Raw genomic sequence first — 17,036 nt, 5'->3', positions numbered from 1 at the left:
TAGTTGTAGCACACGGGCTTAGTTGCTCTGTGGCATGTGGGATCTTCCCGGACCAGGGCTCGAACCCCTGTCCCCTGCATTGGCAAGCAGATTCTTAACCACTGCGCCACCAGGGAAGCCCTAAAGTAATTATTGATATGTATGTTCCTATTACCATTTTCTGAATTGTTTTGGGTTTGTTATTGTATGTCTTTTCCTTTTCTTGTGTTTCCTGCCTAGAGAAGTTCCTTTAGCATTTGTTGTGAAGCCGGTTTGGTGGTGCTGAATTCTCTTAACTTTTGCTTATCTGTAAAGGTTTTAATTTTTCCGTCAAATCTGAATGAGATCCTTGATGGGTAGAATAACCTAGGTTGTAGGTTTTTCCCTTTCATCACTTTAAATATGTCCTGCCATTCCCTTCTGGCTTGCAGAGTTTCCGCTGAAAAATCAGTTGTTAACCTTATGGGCATTCCCTTGTATGTTGTTTGTTGCTTTTCCCTTGCTGCTTTCAATATTTTTTCTTTGTATTTAATCTTTGATACTTTGATTAATATGTGTCTCTCAGCATGTTTCTCTTCTGTATGTGTCCCTAGGTCTGAAGTGGGTCTCTTGTAGACAGCATATATGAGTCTTGTTTTTATATCCATTCAGCCAGTCTGTGTCTTTTGGTTGGAGCATTTAATCCATTTACATTTAAGATAATTTTTTTAAATTTATTTTTTAATTTATTTTTGGCTGCATTGGGTCTTTGAGGGCAGGCTTTCTCTAGTTGCGGCGAGCAGAGGCTACTCTTCGTTGCGGTGCGCGGGCTTCTCGTTGCGGTGGCTTCTCTTGTGGAGCACAGTCTCTAGGTGTGCGGGCTTCAGGAGTTGTGACACGTGGGCTCAGTAGTTGTGGCTCGCGGTTTCTAGAGCGCAGGCTCAGTAGTTGTAGCACACGGGCTTAGTTGCTCTGTGGCATGTGGGATCTTCCCGGACCAGGGCTCGAACCCCTGTCCCCTGCATTGGCAAGCAGATTCTTAACCACTGCGCCACCAGGGAAGCCCTAAAGTAATTATTGATATGTATGTTCCTATTACCATTTTCTGAATTGTTTTGGGTTTGTTATTGTATGTCTTTTCCTTTTCTTGTGTTTCCTGCCTAGAGAAGTTCCTTTAGCATTTGTTGTGAAGCCGGTTTGGTGGTGCTGAATTCTCTTAACTTTTGCTTATCTGTAAAGGTTTTAATTTTTCCGTCAAATCTGAATGAGATCCTTGATGGGTAGAATAACCTAGGTTGTAGGTTTTTCCCTTTCATCACTTTAAATATGTCCTGCCATTCCCTTCTGGCTTGCAGAGTTTCCGCTGAAAAATCAGTTGTTAACCTTATGGGCATTCCCTTGTATGTTGTTTGTTGCTTTTCCCTTGCTGCTTTCAATATTTTTTCTTTGTATTTAATCTTTGATACTTTGATTAATATGTGTCTCTCAGCATGTTTCTCTTTGGGTTTATCCTGTGTGGTACTACTCTCTGTGCTTCCTGGACTTGATTGACTATTTCCTTCCCATGTTAGGGAAGTTTTTGACTATAATCTCTTCAAATATTTTCTCAGACCCTTTCTTTTTCTCTTTTCTTCTGGAAACCCCTGTAATTCGAATGTTGGTGCTTTAATGTTGTCCCAGAGGTCTCTGAGATTGTCTTCAATTCTTTCCATTCTTTTTTCTTTATTCTGCTCCCTGGCAGTTATTTCCACCATTTTATCTTCTGGCTCACTTATCCGTTCTTCTGCCTCAGTTATTCTGTTATTGATTCATCTTAGAGTATTTTAATTTCAATAGTTGTGTTGTTCATCACTGTTTGTTTGCTCTTTAGTTCTTATAGATCCTTTCTAAATGTTTCTCATATTTTCTCCATTCTGTTTCTGAGATTTTGGATCATCTTTTACTATCATTACACTAAATTCTTTTTCAGGTAGGTTACCTGTTTTGTTTTTATTTATTTGACCTTGTAGGTTTTTACCTTGCTCCTTCGTCTGAAACAAATTTTTTTGTCTTCTTTTTTTATTTTTGATGGTTGGTGCTGTATTCCTGTCTTACTGATTGTTTGTCCTGAGACGTCCAGCACTGGAGTTTGCAGGCAGTTGGATAGAGCTGGGTCTTGGTGCTGAGATGAGGACCTCCGGGAGGCCTCACTCTGATTGATATTGAATATCTGATTGACATTCCTCAGAGGTCTAAGGTTTTCTGTTAGTCCAGCGGTTTGGACTTGGAGCTCCCACCATAGGAGCTCCGGCCCGACCTCCCACCTGGGAACCAAGATTCCCCAAGCATTGTGGCGCAATAAGAAAAATTAAAAAAAAGAAGAAGAAAGAAAAAAAGGAGCAGTACAATATAAAAGAATAAAAAACAAAATAAAATTAGAGAGATAAAAAATATATTAGGAAAAATAAAACTATAATGGAAACAACCGGTCGCTGGGGGTTCCTCCTGTCCCCTTAGGTGTCTGTGGTCCCCCACCGGTGCCTGGTAGGTGCTCTTAGTTGTGAGGAGGTGCGAATTCCACGTCCTTCTAGTATGCCATCTTGACTCCACCCTCCTGAAACATTATTTTAATATTTTACAACCCATTCCTCCCTTTTCCTGCCTGTAGGAACCATGAGCCTGTGCACTTGTCCTATAGCTAAAAACTGGTGTTGAGGCTGGGTCTTCCTGCAGGTTAACCACTTCCTGTGGGCTCATTTGTCGCCCCCGTGGGTGCTCCGAGGTGCAGGGCTGTTACTGTGCCTTCATTCCTGAGGGGTGTTCTTGGATGGAGAGCCCTGGGCCTGGAGTCCTCCCACCTCCCTCAGCCCCCTGCTCCCCTGTAGCAGCACACCCTTTTCCTCTGGCTCCTCTGAAGAATTTCTCCTTATATTCAGTTTTCAGCAGTTTGCCTGTGATATGTGTGGGTGTGATTTTCTTTTATATTTCCTGTTTTGGGGGGGCGGTGCTGGGCTTCTTCAAATTGTAAGTTTATGTCTTTCACCAAATTTGGGGAAGTTTGAGCTGTTAGGTTTTCACATATTTTCTCTGTCCTTCCTCTCCTGGGACCCCAGTGGTACACACGCTACCACCTTTGGTGTACCACAGCCTTGCCTGACTTTCCTCCCTTCAGAATGGGTGGGCCCTGTTGTTCCCTGTTCTTCTCAGCTCCAGCTCCCCGTCCAGTCCACGCAGTGCCTGTTCTACCTCAGAAGCTGTTTTTCATTTCTAGGGTTTCCCTCTGCTCGTTTCGTGTCACTTTCTCTGCTGAGATTTCCTCTCTTTCTGTTCATTAGGAGCATATTTTCTGTTTGGTCGTGAGAGCATGGTTACAGTTGCTGTGTTGAAATCTCAGCAAATGAACGTGTTCATCATCACCAGGATCACCTCAGGGCCCGTCTTCATTGGCCGTCTCTTTTTTTCCTTGGGTATAGGTTAGGTTATGTTTTCCTGTTTCTTTTTTTATTACTAGTTTAATTAACTAATTAATTTTTGGCTGTGTTGGGTCTTTGTTGCTGCATGCGGGCTTTTCTCTGGTTGTGGCGAGCAGGGGCTACTCTTCATTGTGGTGCATGACCTTTTTCATTGTGGTGGTTTCTCTTGTTGCGGAGCACGGGCTCTAGGCGTGTGGGCTTTAGTAGCTGTGGCTCGTGGGCTCTAGAGCGCAGGCTCAGTAGTTGTGGCGCATGGGCTTAGTTGCTCTGCGGCATGTGGGATCTTCCTGGACCAGGGCTCGAACCCGTGTCCCTTGCACTGGCAGGCGGATTCTTAACCACTGCACCACCAGGGAAGTCTTTCCTGTTTCTAATTTGAATAATTTGGGCTTGTGACCCAGACATTGTGGGTGGTATGTTGTAGTCACTGGATTCTGTTGTATTCTCAGTAGAGTGTTGGTTTTGCAGAGAGGGGATGTGTTTTAGGGGCAGTGAGCTTGTCTGCGCTGGAAGTTCGGCTCAGCCTCTCCTACAGTGGGCAGGAGGCCGCTGGAGTGCTGCAGTGGGTGCAGAGTTCACGTGAGGATGTGCCACCCCGTGCCCCCATTCCCCCCTCACTTCCCAGCAGCTGCGTTTGCCCAGGCTGCTCCCTGCTCTGCGTGGCTCTCAGTATCAAAGCCGGGGCAGGACCAGTGGTCTCGCCTGTCCTGTGCTGCCTGGACATTGTCTCCAAACAGTGCTGGTGGGAGGCGTGGTCTGACGGTGGCTGCGCAGACATTACCAGGAGTGGACTCTGCCTGGCTTCCTGAAAGCTGAGAGGTCATTGGGCCACCTAGAAAATAGATTTGTGCAGAGTGCACCGTGTTGGCCGTTCACCAGCGGACGGACATCTGGGCGTTGAGGGGCCAGCGTGTGTGTGTGCGTGCTCGTGCACCAGTTTGCACCTGGGACCTGCAGACCATCTCCCACAGCGGTGTGTGCTGGGCCTGTTCTCCCACGCTTGGGATCATCTCTGTGTTCTTTCCCTTTTGAATCATTAACAGCACATCCAGGGTGAATGAAGGGGTTATCGTGCACTGGGATGGGAACTGAGGCGCCTGGGGGATTAGTAACTGGAAGCCCGTTGGAAGGATCTGGTGACCCATGTTCCATTGTCCGACTCTTGGTCATGGAATATTCATCAGACGCTCGCTGAGAGCGCTCTCAGGGTGGCGCCTTCCCCGAGAGCCTGTGCTGGGCCTACGAGTGGTCTGGGGTGATATGGGAGGAGGGTGCAGCCACTTGGGCGAGGTCACTGAGCTCGCTAGCCTGGCAGGTTTAGGCGATGCCACTGTTGGTGGGTGACGGGAGCGCAGGCACCACACTCCTCCCAGCCCTGAGTGATAACCCATCTCTGGGCAGGGCTGGGCTCTCCTGGGACTGCCAGTGGGACTTCTGTGCGGCCCTGGGAGTGATAACCCATCTCTGGGCAGGGCTGGGCTCTCCTGGGACTGCCAGTGGGACTTCTGTGCGGCCCTGGGAGTGATAACCCATCTCTGGGCAGGGCTGGGCTCTCCTGGGACTGCCAGTGGGACTTCTGTGCGGCCCTGGGGGTGGAGCCTTGCGCCCCATGGGGCACATTCCTCGCTCTGGCACGCCTGTGTCGGTACTGACCTTTTGATCCGTGTTTTAGTACAAGTGCTGGGGTAGTGAGGAAACTGAAGAGAATCGAAAAGGTGTCCACACAGGCGCCTGTATACACAAATCCACGGCAGTGTGCGTCACGGGAGCCAGAAAGTGGGAAGGATCCAAGCCCTTGCGCTGCTGGGTGGGTGGACACGCATGATGGCAGCGCAGCCAAGCACTGACACGCTGCAGCGTCCGTCATAACGAGGCCAGCGGGGTGTGCACACAGACCCTGTCAGACAGGCCCTGAGAAGCCTGCGGGAGAGGCTGCCTAGAGAAGGGCCTCAGCGAAGGGGGATCCCGAGGGGAGCCCGCGGTGCCCCCGCCAGTGTGGCTGGTCCTGGGAGGAGCCGGGGGTCCCGGGGGCTGGAGGTGTTCACCCTCCCACCCCCGGCGGCTCTCACCTGCGCCCATGCCATCTGGCCCATCTAGGCCTTAGGCGCCTCGGCGCTCTTCTTCGGTGGCCAGCCCCAGAGCAAGCGAGAGGCCTGCGAGGGGCCCTCCCAGGGGACCCATGGGTGCTCCTGCCCACGGGGGGCAGCGCTGCACATGGGCAGTGAGCCCCGGCCCTGCAGGAGCTGGAAGGCATCAGCGCGCTCACCTGGACGAGGGCACGGAGGGGGGTCAAATGCGTGGAGTTATGTGAAGCGCTGTGGCAGGTGCCTGGGGGGAGGCCCCGGCGTGGCCTGTCACCTGCTGGGCCCCGGCTCTGTGATGTGTGCGGTGTGGGGAAGGAGAATGGCTGCCCGGGCCAGTAATGAACCCGGGCCACGTGGAGGTGGATGGGAGGGGCCCAACAGGCACGGTTCCTGGGGCGGCCAGGCCCTTTCTGCTGTGGGTGCCAGTGGGGCCCCCAGCGTGGGTGGCTGTGCTGGGCGGGGCTCCTGGGCTCCCCGGTCACGGCAGCATGGGACCGAGGTGGACCTGTCGCCCCTGGCCATGCGGGCTGAGGGATGGGCCTTTGGCGCTGGGACGTGGGATCTCTTCTGGGCTTGCAGTTTCTCTCGTTCACAGCTGGTTAAAGGGCTAAACTGGAGGACTAAGAACTTTTCCGTGTCTTAATGCTCTGTGTTGGAATGGTTACTCTTTTTTTTCTAAGTTTTAAAACTTTTCATCATAGAAACTGTCAGATATACACACGAGTAGGGGAAGCAGAATCCCGCAGCTCAGTGTGCCTGCTTCAGGCTAGATCAGCCCAGGCCACTCCTGTTCTCTCGCGGCCCCCTGCCCCTTGGGAGGAGAGCTTTGGGGGATCCCAGGCAGCTTATTGCACTGACAGGGCTTTTCAGGATAACAGCCTTGTTATCATTCACATACCATTCAGCTCCCCCCTTTAATATGTGTAATTCAGTGGTTTTTAGTATAGTCACAGAGTTCTGTTGAATTCCAGAGCATTCCATCAACCTCCCTCTCCCCTCCCCCAGCCCCTGACAACCAGGACTCCCCTCTGCCTCTCTGGACGTTTCATCTAAATGGAATTGCACACCGTGTGACCTCTTGTGTCTGGCTTCTTTAGGTTTTAGCCAGACACTTGCAACTTTTCAATTTTTTTTTCCTTTTAGGCAAAATATATCTCTCAGTGCATTGATGAAATCAAGCAAGAGCTGAAGCAGGACAACATTGCAGTGAAAGCAAATGCGGTCTGCAAGCTGACCTACGTGAGTGCCGGGCCGCTCGCTCTGTCAGGCCGGCTCAGGCTCCAGCATCCCCCTGCTGTCTGTCCATCCGTCCCACCATCACTGATGGACACCATCCACTCCAGGCGTCAGCCTGGGGGCACACGCCGGGCTGACTTGGGGTGGAGGGCGAGGCATGCGTGAGGATCACGTGGCACAGGGCAAGCTGGGGCCCCATCCAGTGGGCCTTTCCCACATGGAGGGGCGGGAGCACCCCTGCTTTCACGACTGCCCTGCGGGCTGGGCCCCGAAACCTGGTGGGTGGAGCCCTGCAGTCCCTGGTCGGGGTGTGAGCCTGGGCCAGGCACCCCATGCTGGCCTCCCCTGGTCAGAGAAGGGAGATGAACGGCCTGCCCGTTTACTGGTCCTTGTGGGGAATTTTAACCCATGTAACGCTGGTATTTTCAACTGCGGGTGTTTATTTATCAGGGGCATTATTTTAGTGTGTTATTAACCTGTCACTTTGGTTTTAAATGTGAAGACTCACCTGTCAGAAAAAGAAATGAATCTCCCCAGAGTGTATGGGGGTGGGGAGCTGGGGCAGGTGCGTGAGAATCGGCCTCTTTCCTCCGCAGCTGCAGATGCTAGGATATGACATCAGCTGGGCTGCCTTCAACATCATAGAAGTGATGAGCGCCTCCAAGTTCACATTCAAGGTGAAGGGAACCAGCTCGCTCTGGGGCCTGAGCCCTGTGGGTGGGGTCCTGGGGGAGGAGGGCATCCGTCCTGTGACGCAGGCCATGCTGAGAAGGCACACAGTGACAGACACCAGCGACCCATTCCCATCACCACTTCTGTCCAGTTAGCTCTTAGCACTATTGCATCACGTTTTTCTTTCCATTTTAAGTAGTGTCAGTGAAATTCGGGTTTGTAGGGTTGGTTATGTGTTTCATAATACAGATTAAATTTGTGACTCTTCAAAAAAATAAGCAGACACTGATCATCTCCCCGAGAGGCCACCACTTGTCATTTGTCCCAGTGTCTCTTAGGACCCTCTGAGCGTTTTTTCTTGGCGTCTCAGCGATCCTACTCATGCGCAGTCTGGGACATTGTGTTCTTCTTACTTGATATCGTAACGAATAAGCATGTCTTCTGCTTTAGTAAATGTTCTGAAAAGCGGTTTTCAGTGCCCACGGCCCATTTGGGGGCGTCCCGTGGCTTTCCTGGCTTGGCTCAGTTCTCCTTGGGAACACATACCCTGCGGCGGCTGAGGCTGTGTCCTGCCGACGGGTCACTGCCGAGGGCGGGTTCCCGTCCTCCTGAAGGACACAGTTGTCCTGCCTGCCGGTTACTCTTGGTGAAGAAACAAAATGCCGTATTTGCCAAGATTGGGCCAGTGCTCTGCACGTGTGTTTAAGTATCACATGCACGTGCAGGCGTGACTTTAGGTTACACTCGGCCTGAGTTTAGGCGCTTGTGATGACTGACTCCGTCAGGCCGTAACAGCAGCTCCCGCTGCCAAGAAGGCAGTGAGGACGCACACGTTAGCGACAGGACGTGCTTGGCAACCCCTGAAATACACTGTGCGCCAGAGACCATACGCCTGGGACAGGGAGAGGGGTGCCCTCCTCCTGGTTTGTGACGGGCCGGCTGCTTGGCGTGACGCTCAGGAGGGCTGGGTGCTTCCCCGAGGACGCCCAGTCCCCTTGTCACTCACCCCTGACGTCTCCATTTGTTCCACTCACAGCGAATCGGCTACCTCGCTGCTTCCCAGTGCTTTCATGAAGGGACCGACGTCATCATGCTGACCACCAACCAGATCCGCAAGGTAGGCCCCTCCTGCGGGAGCAGGTTAGCGGGCAGATGGACAGCCTTCTGCGATCCTCGGAAATGGGAAAAGGGACGGCGGGGCACGTGGGGCTTTCCTCTCTCGTTTTCCCCCCTCGGCGACGGGGGCTGCCCCCTCGGTCACTCCTTTTTTCAGCCCCTTTCCCCTCTTTTGGGGGCGCCTGCTGAGGGATCGCCCCTCCCAGCGTGGGGGCCTTTGTGCCCACTGAGTCTTGTGAGTCGGACCAGGTGCGTCTCTCGGCCCCGTGTGGTATTCTATGCTCTTCAGTGAGAGCACTGAGTAGTCAGCTCCTCCTTGGCCTCAGGACTTCGAGTATCTCTTGTCTCCCGCCTCGCTGCAAGTGGTCAGAGCGGGTGTCAGAGGCACCCTTTCCCACCCCAGACCCCACATCGGACCCTGTGGCCCGGGGCTCTCAGACAGCTGGCACCAGGGTTGGGGTAGAGCTGTTGTGGTCGCCCCGCAGGTGGCTGGTGTCGGGGCTCCAAGTGGGCGCTGCAGGGCAGGCTGCAGGGCTCCTCTTCATTGCAGTGCGTGGGCTTCTCATGGCGGTGGCCTCTCTTGTTGCGGAGCACGGGCTCTAGGTGTGCAGGCTTCAGTAGTTGTGGGCTCAGTAGTTGTGGCTCGCGGGCTCTAGAATGCAGGCTCAGTTGTGGCGCCCGGGCTTAGTTGCTCCGCGGCATGTGGGATCTTCCCAGACCAGGGCTCGAACCCGTGTCCCCTGCATTGGCAGGCGGATTCTTAACTACTGCACCACCTGGGAAGTCCCTGGAAGATTAACTCTTAAAAGGTCTCTCAGTGTATCTTTTACCACATGTGTGAAGTTTGGGGAGGTTCCTCTATGTAAACAGAGTCCTCTCTTTGTGCCGAGATGGGGCTTCCGCATCAGTTTTAGCGGGAGCACAGGCGAGTGATGTCAGAGGCTAGGGCAGATGTGCACTTCCTGTGGCTGCTTTTCCTGCTCCCCTGAGGGGTGGAGCTCTGGTGGAAGCTTCTCTCCGCTTTGGGGAGGGGCCCAGAGGAGTCACCCCTGGCTGTAGTAGGGGAGACACCCCAATGGAAGCAGAGGTTCTGGGGTTCCACCCTGGGCGGCCCCCACTCTATGCCTTTGGGCGGTCGGAGCCCGTCTGGCTGCACCATTTCCTCGGCCCTTGGGTTCTCCCATAGGGAAGCCATGGGTGGCACTGGCTCTGCCCTATTGCACCCCTGGAGTGAGGGGCGGACCCAAGACAGCCCTCCCCTTAGAGCCGTCCTGGCTCTTGCTCGGTGACAGAGCATGGAGCTGGCTGCTTGTGAGTCCTCGTCCAAGCCCGTCTCCAGACCCAGAGCAGGACTGGCGGGCGCAGCTGGGACCCAGTGAGGCGCAGTGGGCGCCTGCCTCTAACCCTCTCCCTCCCTTTCCAGGACCTGAGCAGCCCCAGCCAGTACGACACTGGCGTTGCGCTGACTGGCCTGTCCTGTTTTGTTACCCCAGATCTTGCCAGAGACTTGGCCAACGACATCATGACACTGGTGAGTCTGGGAGCGTGACCGCCCCCCTTGGCTTTTGCTCCCTGACGTGCCTGGAAAACCGAGGTTGTAATGTCACGTTGAGGGCACTTGGGTGGACGGAAACGGCCTGGGTCCCCAGGATGAGCTGGGACACCGAGTCACCGTCTCCCTTTCTATCACCTGGTGGGGACCAGCATTCACACCTCACCTCCTCTGAAATGGTCCTGCTGGGGAGGGGCGGGGTCTGGCTGGGGACGATGGCCTGTCGTGAGCGCATGACCCATCAGCTGTGTTCTGAGGCATGGGTGGTGATGGCAGTGGTCTTGGCAGTCAGCGTGGTCAGGTGGTTCTCTGGCGAGGGAAATTTTTAGTTTCATCTGAGCAAATCTGTTGTCTGGGACCCAGTCCATCCAAAAGGCAGAAACCCCAGCCAGCCTTGATCTCCAAGGTGGGCAAGAACTTTGTTCTGAAGTGTGGACGTGCTCTTGGAAATCACAATCCTCGACTCCAATAAAAATTAATTTAAAAAATAAAAACAAAATTGGAATTGACCCTAAAAAAAAAACCAAAAAAAAAAACGGAAAGAAATCACAGCCCTCAGAGGGTTGCCTGCACGCCAGATTCTCCATGATTGGGAGGCTTCCCCCCTCCAGCCACGATAAAGCAGCGTGGAAGGGTGGCATGTTCCTCCCAGGAGGGTTCTGTCCGTACGTGGCCCGTTCTCTGTGCAGATGGTCAGGTCTTGGCTCGCGGTCTAGAGGGCTTTGGGTACACGCAACTTCTAGATCCCAGGCCAGCATAGCACGGCCCGGGCTGCATCCAGTCACCGCCTGCTATAAATGGTTTGTCCATACATGGCCCTGCCCCTTCGTCCACACAGTGGGCTTCCCACAGCAAGGGCAGAGTCAGATGGAGACTCAGGCCTGCGAAGCCAACAGTGTTGATCTTCAGGCCCTCTTCGGGAAGTGTGAGGAGCTCTCTAGGTGAAAGCGGTCAGGAGTCCACAGGGGGGCGGCAGTGAGCTATCACGATGAGTCTCGGTGCCAGGTCATGGGGGCAGGGGTGGCTTCCTTAGGGCCAGGCTGCCTGGGGCTCTGACAGGTGAGGAGTGTACCCACCTGCAGACGAGAGGCCCTCCTGGCCGGAGCACGGTCCCGAAGAAGGACAGGAGCTCCAGGGGTGCAGTGCAGAGGTGTGGAGGGGGCTGAGGCCCGGGCGAGGGGCACTGCTCTGGGGACAGGTCTTGGTGGCCCTAAGAGTCCGAGGCCAATGTTGACAGGTGGAGGCTCTCTCCAGCGTGACCTTCCATTTGGGGCCCCCCTCCCTCATTCTGTCCCTCAGTGCGCCCCAGTGAGTCCAGGAGGCCGGTCTCAGCCTTCAGAGGGCAAGCTGGGGTCATGGACTCAGGGAGGCAGGTTTTGATTCCGTCCAAGACACTGTTGTGTAATCCCTGGGCTGGAGGGGGGCGCCGTGGAGTAAACCTGCAGGCCGGTCTCAGAGGCCAGAAGCCAGATGAGCTGGAGAGAGGGTTATCCTCCAGGTGATGGAGGCGAGACGCGGGCAGGTGTGGGAGGGGAGGGGAGGGGAGGCGAGTCGGGGGAGCAGGGGGTGCGGGAAGGACTGGGGAGGGGTGGGCGCAATGGTGTCAGCAGGGAGACTTGACACCCTCTGCCCCTGCAGATGTCGCACACCAAGCCGTACATCCGGAAGAAGGCTGTGCTGATCATGTACAAGGTGTTCCTGAAGTACCCTGAGTCTCTGCGCCCTGCCTTTCCCCGCCTGAAGGAGAAGCTGGAGGACCCCGATCCTGGTTTGTTGACTTGAGTTAAGAAGGGGCCCGTGTGGGGCCGTGATGCTCCACCAGCGTCTGTGAAGGCTTGGAGGAGGGGGGTACTAGGTCCCAGGACCCCGTCCTAGCCCTCCCCCATAGGGCACCTTCTTACTTTCTGGCAGCACGAGATGCCAGGTTTGCTTTCTACTTTCCCGCCAGTCCTGGAATCCGCCGTTTCTCCAAACAGCTCTAGTTTTGTTAGCTGGTATGGGATTTAGAAACCAAGACCACTGGGTGTGCTTATTTCTGCCAGCTGTCATTGCCTCCAGGCCGTAGCAGACACCACACTCGCTCACTGGGGAGGCCTCTCTGTCCGCATGTTCACAGTCTCGTGTTTATTCTGCTGCCTTGATTGGCAGTCCCACACCACAGGGTTCACTCCTGCCTCCGCCTATCCTTTTCTGTAACTCCTTCCGGAGAGACCCCGGGCCATGCAGATGTAAAACAGCTTCTCCAAACCTTTGCTTGTCTCGGGAGAATCTGCTGTGCATCGCAGAGGATCACAGGGTGTTAGGGTCAGGAGCCGAGGGGCAGGCGAGGCAGGCTGGGGGCATGAGTGGGGGCAGCCCCGGGGGGAGGCGGACAGAGCACCTGGAGTGACTTTGATCCTGCTGGGGACACACCCCGAGGGTCCGGCCTGCTCTGGAGGGCGCCCCCATGCTGATGGCGTCCCTCTCTTCACAGGGGTCCAGTCGGCGGCAGTCAACGTCATCTGTGAGCTGGCCAGACGTAACCCCAAGAACTACCTTTCCCTCGCTCCGCTCTTCTTCAAGCTCATGACCTCCTCCACCAACAACTGGGTCCTCATTAAGATTATCAAACTGGCAAGTGTCGCCCCTGGGGTGTCCTGGGCATGCCAGCCAGCAGAGCCCCGGGCTGCCGTCCCACCCCTGCTTCGGGTGACCACTGGCCTCTCTTGTCCCCTAGTTTGGTGCTCTGACCCCCTTGGAGCCAAGGTTGGGTAAGAAGCTGATTGAGCCTCTCACCAACCTGATCCACAGGTAGGGCTTGGGGCGGGCGTGGGAGGGGTGCCCTAAGGAGGGGCGGGTGGAGGGGCACCCAGGCCTGAGGGCCTGCCGCCGCCAGGAGCCGCGTCTCTGGGTTCTCCCTTCCTCAGTTTGCAGACAGCACATTCAAGACAGGAGGGAGAGGGAATTCCTTGGCGGTCCAGTGGTTAGGACTCCCGAGTTCTCACTGCCGAGGTCCCGGGTTCAATCCCTGGTTGGGGAACTAAAGTCTCACAAGCCGTGCAGCCCGCCAGAAGTAGACAGACAGACAGATAGATAGGCAGGCAATGGGGATATATTTTAAGAATAAAAAAAGGATGGAGAAAGCTATCCCAGCCAGTCTCTGGTTCACAAGTAGACCTCAGCAGTCTAACTGAAGAGCCCTAGGTGAGTGTGTCACCGCCCAGTTCTGGAATGTTCTAGGAGCTTCTACACGACTTCAGGTGCCTTCAGGTGGTTGAATTGTGGGGGCCAAGCTTCAGGTGCCAGGAAATTCTGCTCCTGGGGTCCCCTGGGAAGTGGCCAAGGGCTTGGGACGTTGCTGATTTTAAACAAATCACCAGTCACCGGATTTATAGTAGCTTGCGGTTTTCAGAGCATTTACGGGAAGCCATCAGTCCTGTGACCGTTCACGTGGACTGCCTCTGGTGGCCCGTGCTGTCGGGTTTGGGGGATTTGGGCCTGAGAACATCACTGTGAGAATTTCAGAGTGGAGTGGACGTGCCAGGTGCCCACCCTGGTCGTCCTGGGCTGTGCTCACTGTGGCCCTGGACGCCCCCGAGGGATGACATGGGGCACGACTCCGTGTTCTTCCTGCCTGCGCGTGGCCAGGCCTACTCCCTGTCCCAGTGGAGCCGGCCGGCAGGGTCTGGACTGGAGGAGAGAGGCCTTTGGGGAACTTGGCTTCTCTTCATGGGAGTCGCAGAATCAGAAGGTTATTCGTGCGTGGGCTGCAGTGGCGGGAGCATTTCAGTTCGCTTTTGAGGGCTAGAAGGGGTGCTTCTGTCCCTTGGAGCAATCTGATGGCCTCACTGCCCAGGGTGGGGTGTCACCTGCATGGCCTTCAGACCCGAGGCTTCCTGGGCTCCGCATTTCCTCGGAGGTGGTGCCCCCAGGGGTCTCGGTGGGGTGAGCGGGAGGCAGGCGGCCCTGTCTTCCCGGCTCCTATGTTTCCTTCTCTAGCACGTCTGCCATGTCCCTTCTGTACGAGTGTGTCAACACCGTCATCGCAGGTGAGCACCGGGGTGACCTCTTCTGGAGCAGGGAGCTGTCGCTGGCAGGGGAGCTGGTCCCCGGGCCTCACCAGAACCTTGTTCCCAGCTGGGAAGCTGTTTGGCCCGGCCCATCTGCAGCCCCTTTGGAAGTGTCAGCTCGGACACGGTTGCAGCCAGAGCCATTGCCAACCTTGGGCTCCAGTGATAAACACTGCACCCTGGCATCTGCCACACCCACCAGCAAGACCGCTTTTCACGAGCATTTTAAAGCAAATCTCAGGCCGCTTCCCCTGTGGCGTCTTTAGCATAGGACCTGCAACCAGGAGAGTTCTCGAGAGGGAATCGGCACGTGCTCCCCAAAGGGTCTCGTGGAGTCCGTTAGTTACAGTCAGACCGCCTGGTGACTTGTCCCTGCAGCCCAGTTTCCTGTAGATAGGCAGAGGGAGTTGGTGGCCCAAGGGTTCAGCTTCTTGCTGCCTGCCTGTCCCTGCCCTAAACTGTCGGATGCTCCTCACAGCCCGTGGGCAGCCTTAAGTTCAGTGAAGCCCAGGAAACTGGCCCGGGGTCTACGCTCGTGACTGCTGTGTGGGCTGTGAGTGTCGCTGAGGGTCAGCAACAGTGAAAGGGAGAGGAAGGGCGAGTGTGGGGCTTGGGAGCAGGGCAGGCTGGCCAGAGAGTGGTCCCTGAGTCTGGAAAGGTCCATGGGGAGGACCAAGGTGTGGCAGGATCGCAGATGGCCCTGGTTATGGGCAGAGGGAGTGGGGATGCAGACGGGAGGTAGGCCTGGTCCATCGTGCGTCGCGGGGCCAGCGGGTCTCAGCTGAGGGCTGGCCCACAGACCTGCCCTGGACAAGGACCCCTGGTGCCCGGGGCCTGTGGTCTGCTCTCTTGGTCGCAGAGACCCAGCCTGAGGTTCTCACTGGGGCTGGTCACGCGGGGCCCTCACCCCAGTCATCTGTTTCAGTGCTCATCTCGCTGTCGTCTGGCATGCCCAACCATAGTGCCAGCATCCAGGTATGTCATGGGACCAGGGGCTCCTCTCCTAGGCCCCAGGGACTCTGCCATTGGTTTAGAAGATGTGACAAGTGGCATCTCCCCTCTTTACAGCTCTGTGTTCAGAAACTGAGGATATTAATAGAAGACTCCGATCAGAACTGTGAGTTGCTCCCTCTGCAGGCCCTGCAGGCCCTGCGCCCTAGACCTCCGCAAGTGAGGGCTCGTCCCCGCCCGAGAGGAGAGTGGGCCTGGCATGGCTGGCAGATTCCTCCCCGGGTACAGCCCCCTCGTCTGCACGGCGGGCTCCTTCCAGCCGGCATCTCAGGGTGTCGCTCGGCCGTGTCCACTGGAAAGGTCTTTAAGCTCTGGGCCCTGTGCCCACATCCACGGGGAGCTGGGACCCGGTTGCAGGGAGGAGCCGGGGAGGCCGGCGGAAGCACAGTTGAGACATCAAGGGCGAGCTCAGCCCCGGTAGGAGCAGGCTGGGCGTGGAGGAAAGTCCCCGCGGGCATGCTGCAGGCACCCCCGGCGGTTAATCAGATGGGGTGGTGCGTGGGGCTCCTGACGAGCGAGGGGGAGCTGCTGTACGTCTTGCTCGTGTGCCAACTCGTGCACTTCCTTCAGCCGACAAGTGCTGTCGAGGGTTCCAGCCAGTCACACGCCCCTGCTGCCAGGACCACGGTGGAGAGCGCTTCTGAGGGCCTGGTCATGTGGGCTGCTCAGTTTTTGTTTTTCGTTTTTTTTGTTTTTTTTGTCTGCGCCTTGTGGCTGCTGGGATCCTAGTACCCCAACCAGACCAGGGATTGATCCTGGGCCCTTACAGTGGAAGTGCGGAATCCCAACCACTGGACAGCCAGGGAATTAATTCCCTGGCTGCTCATTTTGAATCCAGGTCTGTTTGTTTTGAGAGGAGTTGCCGAACTTTTCCTGGAAAGGGCCAGATAGTAATTCTTGTCAGCTTTGCAGGCTGTGTGGTCTCTGCCACTGTAGCGTAGAAGCCTGCTGGCGGGTGTAGACCACAGGCCTGTCATGTGCCAGTAACGCTGCCCTAGAGACGGGCTGCGACCCAATCTAGATGACGGTGCGTTGGGCTGCTTGAGGTGGGCAACGAGGTGGGCCTGGTGCCTGTGAGACGTGGGCCGACGGGGTCCAGGTGGTTTGGGGTGGGGCTGCAGGCCCGGCCTCGCTCTCAGAACTTTGTCCACGTCTGAGAGCGCTGCGCTGTCTCTGCAGTGAAGTACCTGGGGCTCCTGGCCATGTCCAAGATCCTGAGGACACACCCCAAGTCCGTGCAGGCGCACAAGGATCTTGTCCTACAGTGCCTGGACGACAAGGACGAGTCCATCCGGCTGCGGGCCCTCGACCTCCTGTACGGCATGGTACGTGCCCACCCTGCCACCTGGCCGCCCCGCTGGCCCACCCTGCCCCTCCCTCACCAGCCGCCCCCCCTCCAGGTGTCCAAGAAGAACCTGATGGAGATCGTCAAGAAGCTGATGACCCACGTGGACAAGGCCGAGGGCACGACCTACCGCGACGAGCTGCTTACCAAGATCATTGACATCTGCAGCCAGTCCAACTACCAGCACATCACCAACTTCGAGTGGTGCGGCCCGCAGCCCAGGGGGCAGGCGGGTGGGCGGGCAGGCGGGGGCGCTGCCCTCACGGGCTCTGTCCCGCAGGTACATCAGCATCCTGGTGGAGCTGACCCGACTGGAGGGCACCCGCCACGGCCACCTCATCGCCGCCCAGATGCTGGATGTGGCCATCCGCGTGAAGGCCATCCGCCGGTTTGCCGTGTCGCAGATGTCCACGCTGCTTGACAGCGCCCACCTGGTGGCCAGCAGCACCCAGCGCAGCGGCATCTGCGAGGTGCTCTACGCGGCCGCCTGGATCTGCGGGGAGTTCTCTGAGTGAGTGGGGGCCAGGGGCCTGCTGCTCCCCAGGGGAAGCGGGTGTGCCC

General features: G+C 56.1%; 1 protein-coding gene across 4 annotated transcripts in view; it reads left to right on the top strand.

Moving 5' to 3' along the window:
- The window catches only part of AP3D1 (adaptor related protein complex 3 subunit delta 1), a 44,326-nt gene that overhangs the window by 14,172 nt on the left and 13,118 nt on the right, over nucleotides 1-17,036 (top strand). For 3 of the 4 annotated variants that reach the window (XM_024740060.1, XM_024740061.1, XM_024740059.1), the window contains exons 2-14: nucleotides 6,638-6,733; nucleotides 7,327-7,407; nucleotides 8,439-8,519; nucleotides 9,942-10,049; nucleotides 11,709-11,838; nucleotides 12,544-12,683; nucleotides 12,787-12,860; nucleotides 14,049-14,098; nucleotides 15,045-15,094; nucleotides 15,188-15,236; nucleotides 16,310-16,455; nucleotides 16,531-16,679; nucleotides 16,756-16,986. In XM_024740060.1, coding sequence (XP_024595828.1) covers nucleotides 6,638-6,733; nucleotides 7,327-7,407; nucleotides 8,439-8,519; nucleotides 9,942-10,049; nucleotides 11,709-11,838; nucleotides 12,544-12,683; nucleotides 12,787-12,860; nucleotides 14,049-14,098; nucleotides 15,045-15,094; nucleotides 15,188-15,236; nucleotides 16,310-16,455; nucleotides 16,531-16,679; nucleotides 16,756-16,986 — 1,385 coding nt within the window. Of the gene's footprint in view, nucleotides 1-6,637; nucleotides 6,734-7,326; nucleotides 7,408-8,438; nucleotides 8,520-9,941; nucleotides 10,050-11,708; nucleotides 11,839-12,543; nucleotides 12,684-12,786; nucleotides 12,861-14,048; nucleotides 14,099-15,044; nucleotides 15,095-15,187; nucleotides 15,237-16,309; nucleotides 16,456-16,530; nucleotides 16,680-16,755; nucleotides 16,987-17,036 lie in introns of those variants that run through there. The other variant, XM_024740062.1, reaches the window with a different exon arrangement.

Source organism: Neophocaena asiaeorientalis, unplaced genomic scaffold, assembly GCF_003031525.2.
Source record: "Neophocaena asiaeorientalis asiaeorientalis breed wild unplaced genomic scaffold, Neophocaena_asiaeorientalis_V1.1 scaffold469, whole genome shotgun sequence".
NCBI lineage: Eukaryota > Metazoa > Chordata > Mammalia > Artiodactyla > Phocoenidae > Neophocaena > Neophocaena asiaeorientalis.
This window is presented reverse-complemented; position numbering and strand designations above follow the sequence as displayed.